The 14,543-nt window shown below is 36.8% G+C and overlaps 1 protein-coding gene across 4 annotated transcripts in view; it reads left to right on the top strand.

Moving 5' to 3' along the window:
- SMAP1 (small ArfGAP 1) overlaps positions 1 to 14,543 on the top strand; it is an 89,070-nt gene that overhangs the window by 65,586 nt on the left and 8,941 nt on the right. For 2 of the 4 annotated variants that reach the window (XM_086876215.1, XM_086876217.1), the window contains 2 exons: positions 1,002 to 1,086; positions 10,298 to 10,425. In XM_086876215.1, coding sequence (XP_086732341.1) covers positions 1,002 to 1,086; positions 10,298 to 10,425 — 213 coding nt within the window. The remainder of the gene's footprint in view (positions 1 to 1,001; positions 1,087 to 10,297; positions 10,426 to 14,543) is intronic. The other 2 variants (XM_086876216.1, XM_086876218.1) reach the window with 1 other exon arrangement.

A 14,543-nucleotide genomic window follows, 5' to 3' on the forward strand; every position in this document is an offset into this window, starting at 1 on the left:
ACTTCACCAATCTCAGGAGTCTCAGTGACCCTGTGAAAGCCACATTATGTATATGATAAAGGTGTGAGTGAAGCAGGTTCTGCTGGTGTCAGCCCAGGGCCCAGTCTGACTGTGTCCTGCCACTGTTCCTGGGTAATCTCTTCTAGTTAAAGGCTGTGCTCATTGATCAAACAGTCCACTTTGGGTTTTTGTGATAAGTATGGAGCAAAGGCACATTAAATGCATGTGAAGAAATGCATTTTTCATGTCACTATTATTAACCAGTTGATCTTCATTTTAGAAACTGATGTTTTGATGGATTCAGGGGATCAGTCTGATACTGGTGTAAGAAGAACTATGAACAGTTTTATGAAGTAGTTTTCATAATCAAATTTCACATCAATACCATCATACATTTTGAAGTCTCTAGGCAAGAAGAGACTAGGAGTTCTCTTTTCAGAGGAAGAAAAATGCTGTTCTTAGCATTCAGGTTTAAAAAGGAAAAGGTCATGAACTCAGGTTGTGTGCATCGGTAGTCAGCATCTATAAATTCTGCATGTTGTGCAGATGTTCTTTGCAGAAAGGCAAATTGATGTCATTAGTATGCATCTAATTTTTAAATTTAAGCTTTTAAAAACTTTATTTTTTTTCTCTTTAATGCTTCAGAACTGTGTAGTTTGGTTGCTGAAATGAGTTGATAAATTATAAACAGCTTTTTGCCTACTGCATGATACTCAGTGGTTCAGTTTAAGACTTCAGTTTATTTTAAGCTATCCTCAAACTTAGATTTATTTTAACATTTACTACATACCACTGAAAGTACAAAAAAAAATTTATACAGTCGTGTGCCATGTCCCTTTTGACTAGAACTGCCACATACTTCATTACAAATCAAATTCATTATGATAAACAAATACAGAAAATTACTTCTATTTCTGATACTGGAGCAGGATCTTTAATGAGAATTAAAGCACTGAATCTTTTCAAACATGCAACTTGTGTTTATATTTTTCCCTTACAAGCCACAGAAGAAAGAGGATCAGCAATCGGAAGCTAAAGCGAGTCCAAAAAAGTCATCAGAACCCACTATTGACCTTTTAGGACTTGGTAAGCAATACATAATTACTTGGTTTTAAATCAAACACAGATTTTATATTTTAATACGTGTACTTTTTTTTTTTCTGTGATTACTGAAAGGTTAATTTGAAAACCATAGGATTGCATGCATGAATTTAAAACTATAAAGGAAAATGCCAGTGGGATATGGGTATATCAGTACTTATGTTTTGCTAGGGAGAGTAATGAGATCCTGTGGGAAGGGGAAGTTATCAAAGCGATCTTCAAAGGCCTTGTGGATTGTAGCATTTCACTGTTTATGGTACAAGTGTATTTTTTAATGAAAATGCTGAGGTCATCTGTGTTATGTATCTGTAAAATACATTATATCATACAATTCCTTTATTAGTTAAAAGAACAGTGAACTGTCAGACTGCAGCTGACTAATACCTTGTAAAACTTAATGCAGTGGGCATTTCAGTGTTCTGTACTGACTGAAACCATCATTCATTTTATTTAATCCACCTTTTTGTTTTTTGACTGGTTACTATGGGTTTGTCCTGTAAATTAAATAGTTTCTAGTAAAATAATTTAATTGACACTGCCTATACTGTTGTGTATAGGCCATTCTCATAAAATATGTCTTTCATTTATCTAATGTTGCTCTAAATGTGTTTTTTCCATTTGATGGAATCTCAAAATGGAAATGGAAGAATAAAATATTACAGTATTTTTATTTGCTTTTGAAATTCATTCTTAGGAAAGTCTTCTACAAGTTGTGAGTGGATATTAAGAGTATTCACTTTCTATCAATGTAATGGTTACTCTTCATTTTCTACATAATTTCTGTGTTATATTAAAGGAGGCTAATAAGTCTTTTAAATGTAATTCTAAAAACTTCACTCTGTAGAAAAATCTTCTGGTTTATTTTTAGTTTTTTGTTCCAAGGTATGAATAAGGTGACAAAACAGTAGATGTTTTCTCTGTTATAAAATTCACACTCTCATCCAAAATACATGGTTTTTTCCTCTCTGATGTAGAGCTAACTGTAAAGTACCATTTTTGCCTGGGTTATATGTATGTTGTCCATATCTCATTCCAAGTAATTGCTACTATGGGCATGCAAATCTTAATTAACATCCTAGAATGATTGTAGAATGAGCCTATTTAAAAAAAAAAAAAAGTAATTTAGACTTGATGGAAAGCTGATTCTCCTTTATTTTCCTTTAGCAGAACAACAACCTAATTAAAAACTAAAATTTAATCAATATGTGGTTTTGAGATTGCTAGGCTTCTGTATTCTTTTGGTCATGATTTGAAAAGTATCTTGGTAACACTGTTTTATGATACCATAATGAACTCAGATTGCATTGGCTAACTTGAGATGTAATGTGCAATGAAAATAGTATTATAATTGGTGTTCAACAGCTCTGCTTCTTCAGTGAGATATAAAAAGGGCAAAGTTTATAATATGTGTGTTAAAACACCATAATTTTAGAGGAGGGAATGCTTAAAGATCTTTTAAATAACAAATTGAAAAGCAGTGTAATAAGCCAGTAGCACTTGGAATCCAATGAGCTGCAAATGAGATGTGTTAATGAGAGCAGACCTGCATATTTCATTTGAAGAGTTTTCTTTTAGTTAGCACCTGCAATAGAAGACTTCAGATAGTATTAAAGGAGAGGTCACATCAACCCAATATATCATAGAACCACAGAATAGTCCAGGTTGGAAGGGACCTCAAATGACCTTCTGGTCCAAGGAGTCTATGGGAAGGGGAGCAGAGACATTATCTAGCATCCTATGTGGGCACAGTGTGCAAACCTCCAGTGATGGGAACTCTGCCACGTCTGTGGAGTTGTTCTAGTAATTGATCTCACAGTAAAAAATTTCTTTCTTACGTTGACAAACTTGTATCTGTTGCCCTCTGTCTTCCTTGTGTGGCTCCCTGTGTTGAGAAGAGAGAGGCTGTGTCCTCTTCATAGGTTCCCTTTAAGTACTGGCATGCTGGGATGTGTGCCTTCCTGAGCCTTCCCTTCTCCAGGGAGAAAAGATCATCAACCTCCTTCACTCTTTCCTCATAGAGCAGGTCCTGCAGCTCTTTGGCCATCTTCTTGCCTCTCCTTTGGACCATCTCCAGTCTGTGTCTGTCTTGAATGACAAGGGCGAGAACTGGACACAGACTCCAGGTGAAGCCTGGGAAGTGCTGAGTCGAGTGGGATGATCACATCTTTGCCTCAGGAAGTAACACCCTTGTGGATACATCCTAGAATTTCACTCACTTTTTTTGCTGCAGTGATGCACTGCTAATTAGAATGTATGATATGTCATATCAAATAATATTAAAATGGAAATGATTGCTTAGCTCGTTCTTCTTACTGAGCAGACATTTTTTAATGAGGATTCATTCTCTTAGGACTTCATTTCTGCAAGTGAAGACTAGTACTAGCTTTTAGTAGGGCAGCTCAAAATCACTTGTGATAGCAAGTTAAGTAATTTTAATGGATCAGAATTCATGCTAGAATAAGTTTGGCTTTCAGAATGGCCCAGCTTCTTCGCAAAGTATTTTCTTGAGCTACCCTCACTGCTAGCTTTGGATATGGTGTTAGTCTCTGGGTCGTTCTTTTTGTCTCAGTTGATTTTGCAGTAGTAACCTTGTTAGAAGGTAAACTTCCTTAGATAGGGCTTATGCTATGAAAATTAGCTGGGCAGTTTTTTAAAAGGAAACTCTTTCACTTTTCAAATTGCAAAATTTCCAAGGAAATATGCCTTGGCAAATTGTGCCTTCAAATCTTGTAATAGGAGAAGAGGCATGGTATCCTCAGTGACCGTACTTTAACATTTGTGCTTGTTCTGAGCCCTTTTGAATAGATTTGTGTGGTTCTCTTAATTTCCTGATTAGGGTATTGTTATTGAGAGGCTGTTTAGATACTCACTTTTTGATAATGCAATATCATTTGTTGGGTTTGGCTTTTTTGATTCAGAATAGGTTTTAATTCAGAACTCCACATACAGAAAGGTGGGGAAATGGATATGTACAAGCTAAATATTGTTACAATCTCTACAAGCATGTATTAGTGTTCTTGCTGTGCAACCCCAAATTCCTTCCCTCTCTTCCTGAGCAGTGGGAAATAACAGCCTGTTTCTGTAGGCCAAGCCTGAGGCTGCTTTTTTAGTCATCTCTACAATTATTTGGATCTTACCCATGCTGGAAGAATGCCCTGTTGAAAGTGTAAAGACCTAAAATTGACACTAAAATCAATAATACAGGATTTTATAAAATGAATTTTTAATAGGATAATTGTAGGAAACAGTCTTCAGTTTGAAAGTCACAGTGTATAAACCACAGTTCTTCAGCACTTAAGTGATTGGTGGTGCTGTATTTTCATCTCACTGGTGTTAACCTTGTGCTCTGTGCTCTTTTCTGTTTGCATTTTTTTTTTTTTTTCTTACAAGGTAGATGTCTCCACTTAAGCCAGGTTGATGTCAATGATTTCTTAATATTTTGTAAAAAATGGTGTGGTAGCTATGTACTAATGTCTATGGAATATTGGAATGTTACACAGGCAGTTTGTGACTGTTGTGTTTGCCAAGGTATGCCACTTAGAAATTACTTCAACATACAGAGGAAAAAAGGAGGAAAAATAGTATTTTTAAACTATATTACCTTACAGAATTCCCAGAAAGAAGAAAAGTGCATTTTACGTATTCTGTATCATTTGCCATGTTTAGATGCACCCTCCATAAAATAACAATTGCATATTCTGGATTAACCTCTGTAGTTACAATGAATAGCTAGAAGAAAAGAGATGTATTATGTTGGTATTTACTGAATTTTATGTGTGGGGCATTCATCTGGCATGGTTGGAGGTAAAATATTAAATGGTAAAAGCTGCTTATCTGCTTTTGCATGGGAAATATTCTCTGAAAGAGTTCTCTGAGATTTTGAGAGGTTAATCATGATATGAAATGTAGCTGAATGTTGCATTACTGAGAAATGTACTTTTGTCAGGACTGTTGGGTAAGTACCAAAGCATCCTGTGGTTGGTCCTAAGTCAGAAAGTTGCATTTATGAAATAGTTAAGATACATTTATATGTATATAAATATCATATATGCAAATACAGATTACAAACTCCTAGAATCATAGAATAGTTTGGGTTGGAAGGGACCTTTAAAGGTCATCTAGTCCAACACTCCTGCTATCAGTAGGGACACCTTCAACTAGATCAAGTAACTCAGAGCCCCATCCAACCTGGCCTTGAATGTTTGCAGGGAAGGGGCAGCTACCCACCTCTCAGGTAGAACCCTCATTGTGAAAAATTTCTTTCTTATATCTAGTCTGAATCTATCCTGTTTTAGTTTAGAACCATTACCCCTTGTTGTATCACTACAGACCCTAATAAAAAGTCTGACCTGATCTTTCCTGTAGGTCTTTAGGTACTGGAAGGCCACAATAAGGTCTCCCTGGAGCCTTCTCTTCTCCAGCCTGAACAGCCCCAACTATCTCAGACTTTCCTTAAAGGAGAAATCCCTCTGATCACCTTCATGGCCTTTCCCTGGACCTGCTGCAACAGGTCCATGTCTTTCTTGTGCTGGGGACCCCTGAGCTGGATGCAGCACTCCAGGTGGGGTCTCACCAGACTGGAGAAGAGAAGCAGAATCCTTTCCCTCAACCTGCTGGCCACACTGCTTTGGATGCAGCCCAGAATACAGTTGAGTTTCTGGGCTGGAAGCACACATTGCCTGCTCGTGTCCAGACTTTCATCTTCCAGGATCCATAGCTCCTGCTCTGTGGGGCTGTTCTCAAGCCTGTATTTATAGCATGGATTACCCTGACCCAGTGCAGGACCTTACACTTGGCCTGGTTGAACCTCATGAGGTTTGCATGGCCCCACTTCTTGAGCTTGTAAATATGTTAACATTTATAGTATTGCTGCAATTTTCAGATTATGCTTAAGTAAGCAATATATCTTCCCAAAATGAAAACATTTACAACCATTTGAGGCATTACTAGCTTTCTGGCTTTCCACACTTTATTTTCAGAAGTATTATATAGAAATTGCCTCCCTGTGAATGCTTATTCCATTTTGCAAAGGTTTTAGCAGTAAATAAAATTTTACTAATGCATTAAATAATTCTGCAATAATTTTGACCAGACAGACCTTGTTTGAATCTTTGCCCAAGATTTTTGTTAGAACTATTGACCTGCTTCTCTCAGTTCTGCCGCTCTAGTAATTTGGTATAAAAAATAATCATATGCATATTCTCTGTATTGAAAATCTTGGTATGGCTGTCATAAATGATTGTATGCTTAAAAATACATGGCTGCTTAGTGACAAAGTTGTTGTAAATAGTTTGGTCCATAAAAAGTGAGTTTCAGAAATGCAGAGCTTAAGATCAGGTCTGATTTTTCGCTGTTTCCTCTTCTTCTGTCCCTTTGTAGCCCTTCTGCTGGTCATTTTCACTATTGGTGCAAATAAGTATGCAAAGGATTGATGATGTATGTGAAAGCTATGATGTATATGCATAACAGAAGCAGCACTTACTTGGAAATTGTCATGTCAGGGATTAATAAAATCTATACAGGAAAAGAACTGTAAAGGTAAACTTCACTGGAACCTTTCACTATATTATTAAATACATCTTGATAAATAGTTTTTGTTTCTGCTATCATACTGAAACAAGACTTCGCAATCTGAAATCAGAAGCATCATCTGCTGTTACATTGTGGCTGACAGCAATCAGATACTACCTGTAATGGTGTCACAAACTGTAAGAAGAGAAGATTTGGAACTGCACCTGGGAGCAAGGGTGAAGAACAGCATCTCTTGACTCTAGACCTTTCCTTCTCTGACTGAGCATGGAAGCTCTGCCTTGCATCTGCTCACATTGCAGTGGTTTTTGCTACATCTAACATTTAATTCCTGCCTATGGATGCATTCTCCAAAAAAGTGATGGAAGTTTCTCAAAACCTAGTTGCTTCAAAGTAATCCTGTGATGGTTGAAGATACAAATTTCTCAAAATACTCAGGCTCATGTAGCTTAATCTGATGTTTACCTGTTCCCTGGAAAGGCTACAGGTGTGTTTCCTTCTGTCATATACACACCACCTATTCTAATCAGGTTTTTAATGATGGGTGGCCCAAGTTGAATTGAAATGATATTCTTAGAATAAATTAAAACTGAGAAGTATCTATCTTATATTACAGAAATATTTTAAAATGAGAAAGGAAAGGAGGAAATACATCCTAATCCATGATCTGGTGTGTTGGAGTTGAGACTGTCCATAATGTCTGTATAAGAACTGTGAATTATTATGTTGAAAAACAAGACTGTACATGCCTTCATGCAGATATATTTAAATGGAAACACTAATATTGCTACAAGTAATAAACTGGAGTGAAAATACTGTTAGGCTTTTTCTATATTCTGAAACTTAGTTTTTTCAGTAGGGAAGGGGGAAGCTTTTTGGAGTCTCTTTTAGATAGACATAAATATAAATATTCCAAATATTACATTTTGAGAAATCATTAAAACAGAATCATCTATTAGTACTGTTCATAGAGGCTTAAAACAGTGTTGTAAAGAGTAATTCAAAATGTCTGGTTTCTGCACCAGTGGAGACAGGGAGGTATTTATTCAGTAAGAGATGAAAGGCATGTGCATTACCAAATAACATTCTTACAGAACAAATCTAGCAAAAATCTGGGTTTTCATAATATTAGTTTATAAGCAACATATTAAATACTTGAAAAATACTATATTTTTGCAAATGGGTTCTGTCATGAATGTTCTGAATATGTGAAATGCTTGTTTCAGTGAATGGTTGCATTTAAATTTTCAGTCTTCTATGTTAGACAACTTTACATTCAGGAAATCTAAACAACTTTGAAATTTTCAAAAAAATTTGACAATTTTTTTTTATACATGTGCCTGACTGAGAAAATTAGAACATTAAATTATTAATTCCTGACAGTCCTCTTGCTTGAAAATTATGCGCAGTTAATTCCTAAATTTATCTGAAACAGTAAACCTTTGGGGAGATGTTTTTGGAACTGCCAGTCTGCAGAATGACCTCAAAAGAAGCTTATGCTTAAATGGTCAATACATTTATTTATACACATCTCAAAACACTAATGTGCATTGAATGGTGCAGCCGATTATACATATGGCCATTTTGCTGTCCCCTGGCTTCCATTCATCAGAAATTAGGGAAAGAGGAGACCTTTGCATTAAGGTCTAAGTAAATCTGTCATAATCATAGCTGAGTTTGTAACTGCTTTTCAGAACCATTGCAGCAGCAGTCCCCCAGCAAAGTCAGATCACAGAAGAGTAATAAAACTGACTGAGGTGGCTACTTCACATTTCTCAAGCCCCTCACTTTTCATTTAGCACAGAAGGTCTAGTAGTGTCAACTCATTCCCATGGCCACTTCGCCTTCTTAGAAGGCTGACAGAAAAGAAGGCATCTGTCATGACCCCAGCAGGCAACTGAGCCCCAGACAGCCACTTGCCCCCTCCCCCCACAGGATGGGGAAGAGAATCAGGATGGTAAAAGTGAGAAAACTTGTTGGTTGAAATAAAAATAGTTTAACAGGTAAAGCAAAAGCGGTGCATGTAAGCAAAGCAAAGCTAGGAATTCATCCACCGCTTCCCATGGGCAGACAGGTGTTCAGAAATCCCCAGGAAATCAGGGCTCCATCATGTGTAACAGTGACTTGGGAGTGATTTGGCAATCACTCCAAAGGTCTTCCTCCTTCTTCTCACTGCTTTGTATACTGAGCGCAGCACCATGTGTAGGGTCTGGAACATCCCTTTGTTAGTTGGGGTCACCTGTCCTGGCTATGTCCCCTCACACCTGCTTGTGCACCCCCCAGCCCCTCCCTGGTGGGGAGCAGAAGAGGCTTTGACACTGTGCAAGTAATGCTTGGCAATAATGAAACATCCCTGTGTTATCAACCCTGTTTCCAGCAAAATCCAAAACATGGCCTCATACTGGCTACTGAGAGGAGCATTAACCCTATCCCAGCCCAAACCAACGTGGCATCTGTGGGTAATCTGCTTCTGGGTGGATTGTTTCAGGGTGCAGTCTTACGATGTTAGTAGCAGTGTACTGTAATCTGGGGTTTTTGGACTACTGACCTTTCTGTGATGTGTCAACTGTGCCAGTCATGACTATATTTCTTTTGAAGAGAAAGTTTTGACTTAATTCAGCTAGTTTCTTGTACCAAAGTCTGACTTCAGCACTGAGATTGGTTAATTTTACACTTCTTTTATTGCCTATAAAAGCTTTCTTAAACTTGCTTTCTTAAACTCTTAGGACTATTCAGTCATTATAAAGTCCAGCAGAATCTAGAGTCACCTTTCTATTTGTCAAGTTCTATGTAATGGCAACCCACTTGTGATATGCTTAGGCATAAATTTATTAGCCAATTCTTACCACTTTTTCTTGAGCAGCTTAAAATTAAAAAATAAATGGTTGCTCTGTTCCTTAAAAACACTATTTTAATATTTTTGTCCCTGTATCTTTCGAAGTACTTTATTGCAAATTCTCTTTAAAGCATAGTTCTTTATTTGTCATGCATGCATCCAGTTTCACCTAGATCAGTAAATGTTCATGTGTTAAAGTGACTTACAGACACCAAGGCTCAGAGCAAGAGTGATAGGTTCTTATGGATAATTAGTTCAGTGTGTCTGGCAGGTGCATTCATATGGAGCTATAGAATAAATTCTGTGCAAAATACTTTTGAACAAGGGAAAAAATTGACATTTTCCCTAATGCAAAGTTTATTTATGTACTCTTGAGTAAATTAGCATATAAAGAATAACTTCATGGATTCTAAAACTTCAAATTTTAATTCGGGAGCACAGATGAGTGTATTTTTTCTGGTACATGGCTACTAAATTTATACCTTCTCAGTAAGATGTCTATTTAAATTCTTACTAAAAGTGTTGGTGTGCAGAGACTCCTGAAAAATGAGTAGTATGTACTGCTAAGTTGTTGTGGTTGTCCTTAGGGAACTTTTAAGTGTTTTTTTTGTCACTGGTTGTTTTTTGTTGTTTTTTTTTTCTGGAGAACATTAATGTGCCATCTTCTTTGGGAAAGAAGTCTTTATCTAAACAATATCACAGCCTGAAAAATATCTCAGAAATTGAGTACATGTTTGATGGGAGCAGGCTAGGAGGGAATATACAGCTTTAATTATTCTCATGGTGTTATTAATAATTTTCATTTTTAAAGTGATTCTGTTACTTTTCTAGATGGTCCAGCTGAAGCATCTGTTACAAATGGAGGCACTGCTACTGTCACAGCCCTGAATGATGACCTGGATATCTTTGGCCCAATGATCTCTAATCCTCTACCAGCAGCTGCAGTACCTCCTGCTCAGGTAAAATTTAATAAGTGTATTTAGTTATGTGTACGTATGTTATATGTGTAAATATGTGCATGCACATGTGTATTTTCCTTCAGGGAATTGTTGATTCACACAGAAGGAATGCACACTTCTCAGCACATCTTCAACACCTCATGATAGGAGATGCTTAAAATGTAACACTGGTATTTTTCTCACCTTTTCAAGCTACTGCACTGCTTAGGTATAGAAGTAGATGGTGTGGTTTTTCTTTCTGGTTATCCAGCTAAATTGGATTCTGTCTTACCCTGGTGATAGTAGTAATGTTTTCATTTATATTCTCTTGTCTTGTTCTTTTTTTAATAGGTATTGCTGAATATAACATTATGTTCTCACGTTATTGGGCATCAAGTCATCCTTTTTAAGACAGCTTACTGCTTTGTGGTGCTGATATTTAAGAAAGACTGCAGCAGATGCTTCTCTCTTAGACCTGCTAAAAATTCAGGGTCAGAGGTTTCATACTCAAAATCAAGAACGGATATTAAAAAAAACTAATACTGCTACCTGGACTGATCTGTCTTTTGTATCATCTTGGAACTTGTATGTCTTGGCTTTCCTCAAGGGAGAGTAGCATAACTCCTGCACCTGGCCTGCTTCTTCTTATAGCCATGACAGTTTGGAAACAAACCCATCACCACGCCTGTTGTAGCCTAGAAAGGCAGCTTTGGGACACACAAAGAATCTGCTTGAAGCTTCAGCTCTCCTTGAGTAGCTGTCTGACTCAAAGAGCAAGGTGCTGGTGATGGACATGTGCAAGCTTCCTTAACCCAGACTGGCTTTTGAAAGGGAGGTTTTGGAGTAGTGGTGAGCTAGCTTCCCCATCTGGAGCATCTTGTTAAGGTCATTTAGAAGCTTATTTTTGTGTAGGGCTTTCTGTCCCACTCTGCTGAACAGGAAAGAATTGTGTGTATTCTTGAATTTATGATTTTGAGACATGTGATCTGTACTTGTTTCTCTTCATCTTTTAGTTTACATAGTATGTACAATGGAAGGGATAATGATGAAAGGGTGTTCTGAGTGCCTCAAAGCATATATGTGTTAGTAAACAGATTTTGTTATCCTTTACTCTCCCTTTTTCTGCTTGCTGCTGTGGGCTGACTTTGTGCAACATGCTAGACAGGGTTTCAGAGACTGAAACCATGCTTCTTTTTAAACATAGTGCTATGGATAAACCAATCTTCCCACCATGCATTAAGCTACCCATAAAAAGTGATGGAAGTAACATGTATTTGCATTTAGATTTGGATGTGTTAGCTAAAATGGCAAAGGAAATTGTTGGTGTAGATTTTCTTATCTCTTGTGGAAGTCTCTGGTCAAAGTACCAGGACCAGCAGTATCTGAGTGCTTGTTGTCTGCTATTCTAATGCCTTAGATGAAAATTGATCCCTGGAGAGCTAGATGTGAAAAGCAGTAACTCTTTACTAGATTCCCTGAGTTTTTAATTTATTACATTTGGGTGTAAATTGAGTAAATTCAAATCTAGAATCATGAAGTTTTCACTTGACCTCAAAGTAAACAGGCCAGTGGTAGTATTGTACATAATGGGCAGCATTGAATTCTGGTTTTCCTCCTTTCCAGCCGTTCTGAAGCTGGAAATGACTTCTGTATGTAGCTACTGTGTGCCCAGGACAAAAGAGCAGCCAGAGAAAGAAGAGAAAAGCCTTCTTTTGTTTTTGTTCCATGGATGTGTGATGTGACCTGCTGGTTAAAGAATGTAGGAAATCCAAAAGAAGGCTAAATACTTAAGAGTGGAAAAAAAGCAAAGTGAATGATGATGATGACTAGTGATGGGTTAAATAATGGAGTAGCTGCTAAAGCATACTGAATTATGTGTGTATATAACATTTTAAATGCATTTCTATTATAAAGATTTGGTCACTGGACCTTTTGTGAGAGGAATATTTTGACATGTTGTTCATCTTTGTGCTAGTTTCTAGACTAAGTATGTTACTTACTAAATTGATTCAAAAGTGATAGAAAGGACAATACTATAGTCAATATTTGGTGAATATCACCATGTTTATATACTAGAAAGCATAAATACATTCACTTGCTGTAAACAAACCTGTCCAGATTGGTAGTGACATTTTTCTTTCTTCTGAGTGCTGTAATCAGGAGAAACAAACAGAATTCTCAGCAAGCACTTTTTAACAAGCACACCATCCTTATGGTGTATTGCAAGATTTAATTCTTGGTTATCTCCCATTTTTAAGCAGTAATCTCAAACAAAATGTAATTTAATCAGATAATCTCTACAGATAAGAGACAGGAACAGGCGTAGATAGCAGAAGACAGGTTTCTGATGGTGATTACGTGGGTTGCTTCCAAAAGTGGGGCAAAGAGAATATTATTCTATTTTTCTTTAGGATTATCAAGACCTTGCACATGTTCTGCTTCAGGATGGTGGTGTCTAGTCTGGGAACCGAGGCTGGGCAGGAGCTGCCTCTCATTTGGCAGTGCTATGAGTATTTTGTAAGATCTTTCACCTCTCAATATTGATGAAAATTGTATGGGATTCAGAGAAGAGTTAGGAGAACACAAGGTGCCATATTAGAGGGTTTAAGGATTTGGTCTGTTTAAATTTCTTTAAGTAAGTAAGAGATGTGATTATAATGTGAAATTATTTTGTGTGAGGCTGTAATTGGTGAAGTGGGTATGAACTCAGGTCAGCAGTTGAGTAACCCTAACATGCAGTTCCTGTGCTTGAAATTGGAAAATTTAAGGTAGAAGTCCATGGCCAAATCTTAACTTGAACTTCTTTGAATATCTATTAACAGAAAGTATTGAAATTTTTAAAAATTAAGTAAAAGAAGGGGAACAAATGTGGAATAGCATGGCTTGCTTTCTTACTGAGATATTCACTATTATTTATTGTAGGTGTATCTGAGGTGACACAGTGGAATTTGAGAGCTTTTCTTCTGAAAAAGAAGGAAATTTATTGGTGCTCCTCAAACTGATCTGTATGACCCTCGAGTTTTCACAAGATTGCTTTGCTTCTCCATTTTAACCTGAAAGGCAGCATTTAATGCTAAATGCAGTCTGTTTTATGGCACTGTGGAGCACAGAAATGTCTGTTTGAATGTTTTATTATGAGACTGAAACGTCATGATGTCTGCAAAAGTTAGGATTTATATCCATTGTCATAGCCAAGACATATTTTTCAAGTGAAAACAAAAGCATTTGTTTCTCCTTTTTCAAATGTAACTTGAGCATTGATGATCTGCAAGTACTTTGATGCTGTTTGCAGACATGTGTCTTTATCACAGTTTTCAAAAACATTTAAAATGTTTCTTCCCACTGTTCTGTATAACTGGATGCTATTGCAGACTGTTGAATTTGTAAGGGACTGGTAAAGAACAATATGTGACAGAGCAATGTTTTAATAGAATTTTGCCTATTAGCAAGCAAGCTCAGGGGGGTTTAAGCAGAGTTATCTTAGGCAGCTCCTACAGTAGAAGTAGATAAAAGGCATGTGCTATGAATTTTGCATTATTCATGGGCACAGACAGGAAAGATGAACATTTCATATGTTTAATGATGTTTTCTCATGTGAAGTGGGCATAGCTAAATTATAGGGATTAGAATAGGGTTTGTTGCCAAACACTGTGTAGGAACTGAACTAAGGTCTATCATTTCTACCTTCACTTAAAACAATTTCCTGAATTGTTTTAACCAGATGTTAATTTCAAATTTTGTATATGTCTTCCATCAAAAAAAAAAAAAAAATTACATGTCTTCATTCTTCTATGAAATTTGTAGGAAGGAAGAGAAGGGGAGAACTGTGAGGTATTTAGTTTAGAAGTATTAATTCAGTGAAATATTTAATGTAAGTCTTTCTCCAAGGAGGATACTAAAATTCAGTCCACTTAAACTATTTTGGATTGTGTGTGTGTGTGTGTCTGTATGGGCCTGATTTGAATTGTACTGTACTGGGAGCTGAGAATCAGCTTGGTGGCTACAAAAGTGTAATTTTACAAAAGTATATTTTGTAGTGTGTAGTATGATGTATGTTTTTCATGATTCATATCTGAAAAGCTTTGGTGGCAGATTTTAAGTAAAGAGATGTTCATAAATTCTCATTTTTCCCTGAGGTG

The sequence above is a fragment of the Cyanistes caeruleus genome, chromosome 2, assembly GCF_971803275.1.
Source record: "Cyanistes caeruleus chromosome 2, bCyaCae1.hap1.1, whole genome shotgun sequence".
Classification (NCBI taxonomy): Eukaryota; Metazoa; Chordata; class Aves; order Passeriformes; family Paridae; genus Cyanistes; species Cyanistes caeruleus.